At 48.4% G+C, this 4335-nt stretch overlaps 1 protein-coding gene across 1 annotated transcript in view; it reads right to left on the reverse strand.

Moving 5' to 3' along the window:
• The window catches only part of LOC104995100 (transcription factor Sp8-like), a 2775-nt gene extending 1167 nt beyond the window's left edge, over nt 1–1608 (reverse strand). The window contains exons 1-2 of the mRNA XM_010848836.1: nt 1588–1608; nt 20–593 (exon numbers count right to left, since the gene is read on the reverse strand). Of these exons, the coding sequence (XP_010847138.1) occupies nt 20–593; nt 1588–1608 (595 nt within the window). The remainder of the gene's footprint in view (nt 1–19; nt 594–1587) is intronic.
• Between the last annotated feature and the right edge of the window lie 2727 nt (nt 1609–4335).

The following is a 4335-nucleotide window of genomic DNA, read 5'->3' on the forward strand; positions in this document are numbered from 1 at the left end:
GGCCTGGGCGCCGCCGCGCCATTCGGGTTCTGCACGTCGATCCAGCCCGCGCCCACGTCCCACCAGCTGGAGGCGCCTGCCGACCCCACTTCGCCGGCGGCGCCCAGGCCGGGATGCGAGGGCTTGAACCACGACTCGTAAGGGTGCGCCATGCCTACGCGCGGGTAGATGCCCTGCAGCCCGTCCACAGAGGTGTGCACCTTAGAGATGAACACGGGCTGGTGGGAGCCGTCCTGCGAGTGTGCCGAGGAGCCGCCGCCGCCACCTCCGCCGCCGCTGCCCCCCGACACGCCAGGGGCCTGGAACACCGAGTAGTCGTTTGCAAAGGGAGAGCTCGAGGCGGCGGCCGCCGCAGCGGCCGAGGACGAGCCGCCGTTTCTGGAGGGCCCTGACACGCCGAAGCTTGAGAGACTGGAGCCCACTACGTTGCAGCTGCCTGAGGAAGAGGACGAGGACCGTTTCCAGGGGTGGAAGCCTTTGCCGAAGGAAGATGAGCTGTCCGAGAGGGAGGAGGGAGACGGGCTGGGGCTGCCGATCTTATTACAGGTAGCAGCAAGCATGGCCAAAGGAGTCGATCCCAACCTCGGTTCTTCCTGAGAGAAGGAGAGGAGAAGGGGTGGGGGAGGGGAGGTGGGCAAAGGTCCGGTGGGGGAGGGAGGAAGGAAATGTGCATCAGTCCTCCAGTAGCCTCCAAAACGCCCCCCAGTGCACCCCATTTCTCGCTGCGGCACGGCGCCACCAACTCACCTGGCTCCCCCAACAGCCCCGGCGCCCGGCTGCTTCCTACTCTACGGGAGGGGACAAGTTTGGCTGCCGGCGTCTGATTCGGGAGTAAAGCGCCACGCTAAAGAAGAGTTTGACAAGTATTCTCACCTAAAACAACACTCTTATGCACACAAGGCCCCAGGCACTTCGAAACAAACAAGCAAGCAGAAAGTCCAGATTGGGGAGGAAGGAAGATTCCTTTGCGGAGAAGCCTGGGGAAAAACCATTGGATTGGTTTTAAGAGCTACTCCTGAAATCCACAGAAGAGCTTTGAAAATCCTGTTGCAGTTCCCAGAAACCCATCCTGGGTTGTTTCTCCCAGGCCAAAAGACGTCAAACTGTAGGGCTCGATCGCTCTTCCTGATTTTCTTAAAAAAAAAAAAAGTCTACAATACTAAAAAAGAGAAAATGAGAGAGAGAGACGGGTTCAACGTACCTGCAAGACAAGGCGGGCTGAGGAATTTTTTAAGGGGAAGAGAGAAAAATCTGCAATTTGCCCAGGAGGAAAAACTTGCTCTCTTTACCCCCTAAATCGTCTCACGTAAAATAGGCTGGACGCACGTCTCCGGGGCGGGGAGCGGCCGGGCGCTGCGAGGTGGCTTGTCTAAATGCCCTCCGAACCTTTTCCTGCGCTGAAAAAAGTGACTCTGCCCCCCCTCCCCCTCTTTCTTTTCTCTAAACTCACTTGTATTTAAAGGGGGGAGGAAAAAAGCTCTCAATAGAGACCGATAGCCCGTGGCCTGGCCGGGGCGACTTTAACCCCCTCCGATCGGCAATAAAAGAAAACTAATTAAACCAGCAAGAGAAAATCCTGAGACTCACCCCTAGAAGTGAAGTTGCCATCACACAAAAGTGCCCTCCTCCTCTCAGAGGATCTTTTTTATATTGATAAATCAGAGGCAGTGTTTTTTTTAGAGGTGTGCAATACAATGATCAGTTCCGCCCATTCCACCACAATTGTAGCTCCCTCTCCGGCTTTGAAGTGCCGCGGAGGCGCGGCCAGCCAATCTGCGGCCTCGCCGGGCTGCGCCGCGCGCGCGCCGTGAGGTCATCGGCGCCGCCGCCGGCCGCCGTGGGGGGCTGCGGGGAGCGGTAGCGGGAGGGGCGCGCGTGACTGCGTGTGTGTTACAAAGCGGTTTTGTGTGTGTGTATGTAACTATGTGCGAGTGCAACCAAGCTGAGGAGAACACAGTGCAGCCGGGGGAGGGGTGGGGGGATGCGGAGAGGTTGGGGACTAGAGTCTGGCAGTGTAACAGTGACGGGGGGAGGGGAGGGACAGTGCAGAGAGGGAGAGGGGGTTGTGAGTGACAATTTAACTGTATGTGTGACTAAGGGGAGCAGACCAGTAAATTGTTGAGGGGAAGGGTGAGTGTAGTGTGACTGAGTGATAAACCTGGGGAGGGAAGAGGGACAGTGCAGTATAGAGTGTGTTGTGGGGCGGGGGGCGGGGAGTGTGATAGGTGGTGTCTGAGTGTGTTTGGAGAAGAGAAAGAGTGAATATGTGGGTTTGTGTGTGTGAAAAAGGAGGGAGAGTGGATGAGTGTGTGTTCGCTTCACATGGGAGAGGCAAGGGCAGTGTGTCACAAACGTGGGGAGGGGGTCGTGTGTGCTCGTGTGTGTCTGCAACGAAACTGTGATGGAGAATAGGACCGGTGCAGTAAAGTGTACATACGTAAAAGAGAGACAAGGCGATTTGAAGAGTGAAACTGACTGCGAAGTTGAGTGAGGTTGAATAAATATTCACAAATGCTATCACTGTCGCCAACTTCCTCAGGTTTTCTTGTAGCTCAAATCTTGATTGGTTTTCTTCCCCTTAATTTTTCGGATACTGTCACTAAATTTTAAAACAGAATTATATTAATACCATCCTCTCCTTTCCTGGCTTTACAGCGGAAGGGTAGAAATTTAGGGAGGCTGACGGGTATTTTTAGAGCGTTCTGGAGGGTGTGCGCCTGCGTCAAAGAGCTGTTACTTTGATGCGGTAGCTTTTTTTTTTTTTTCTTCTGAGGTGGGATTCGGCTTTGGAAGTGCAAGTCTCACTGTAGGGGAGACCGTGTGTTTGTCCCGTGGCGATGAGTAAATTTCAATACAAAAGGATTAGATTTTAAAAAAGGGGTAAGAGTATTTTTTTTTTTTTTCCTGAGGGGTGAGAAATTGAGCGTTTTATAGAATGTAGGAGTTTTCATAGGATATCCCAGCGCCTCTTTCTGAGGGGAAAAAAAAAAAATCGGGATTTTGATTGAAATCTGGGGGTTTTATTTATCTGAGAAGAGAAACAAGCTTTTAACAAATCTTGGACCACGTGTATTGGAAGCTTCTGTGTCTAGTGGGGTTTAGGCCAGATATCTGTTAAGTGTATGCATGTGAACAGTTCAAATTTGGTGGATTTTAGAACTTGCTTGCCATTTGTGTTATTAGTTGCCTACAGAAATGTAATTACAATTTCACTGCCACCACAAGGAAACATCTTAAACTACAGAAAGCACCACACCAGTGTAACAAAAAGTCCACAGCCTTTGGAGCCCTGTTGAATATCCATATGTTTTTAAAAAGTAATTCACATATTTAAGCAGTTACAAATGCTCCCAGAAATCTAATTTTAAATCAGAATTGATTTAAAAAAATGTTACTAGCTGAGAGAGGTGTTTTGTTTTGACAGAGGAAACCTTTTCATTTTATTGTTGTTTTGAACCTTCCTCAAGTACATCACAGCTTCTGGGGATGTAAAAAAAAAGAAAAATCCTCCGGGGGTTTACTGAAGTCCAAAGTCAGGTTGTAGCATTGTGTAAGTTTCATTGAACAGAGTTGAGGCTGATGTTTGTGGTGTGAGAGTGTTTCTGACCCCTTTATAACAGTGTTGAGATATTGACTGTACATCATATCTATTGATTAAGGGGATAAGGTACATTCTCATACTTTGAAGTAAGTGTGAAGTAAATTAATGAACTGCTTTCTTTCTCTGAAGGCTGACGCTTACCATAAATGTCGTGTTTCTCCCTGCAAGCCACTCTGAATGATTTTAGCGTGTTGAGAAGGCGTGACAGGCCAGCCCAGAAGGAGGAAGGGGTGGGGGAAAGGAGGGAACTCCGTTTAACAAATAAAAGAGAATTAACTTCATTGCTTTGGTCTCCTTCTATAATGATATTCATTTTAAAGACCTAATATACAGTTGTTCAAATTTGGGATTTAATTCTAATCAATACCGTCACCCTCAAAGGTGGAGAAAGAAAGCTTTAGGGAAGACTCCCTTCTATGAATAGTTATTTATTTTATCTTTTTATCCTCCTATCTCTAGTAGGAAGTGAGGCAGGACTTTTGAAAAGTTAAAAGCTGATTCTGAGAGTAAACAAACATTAACCATTGTTTCCTCAAAAAATGCAGGAATTAGAAAAACACACATCATGTGATTACAAATTTGAGTATCTACTTCTAAGATTGTATTTATATAAATTCACTTAAGGATCATGTAATTCTGCCTAGGACAATGGGTCACAATGTTGTTGTAGATATAATGAGTATACTGGATTCTTCAGTTTGCATGAGGTTGACTTGCAGATTTTCACAAAGGTT

This window comes from Bison bison, unplaced genomic scaffold (assembly GCF_000754665.1).
Source record: "Bison bison bison isolate TAMUID 2011002044 unplaced genomic scaffold, Bison_UMD1.0 scf7180017864275, whole genome shotgun sequence".
NCBI classification, from domain to species: Eukaryota; Metazoa; Chordata; class Mammalia; order Artiodactyla; family Bovidae; genus Bison; species Bison bison.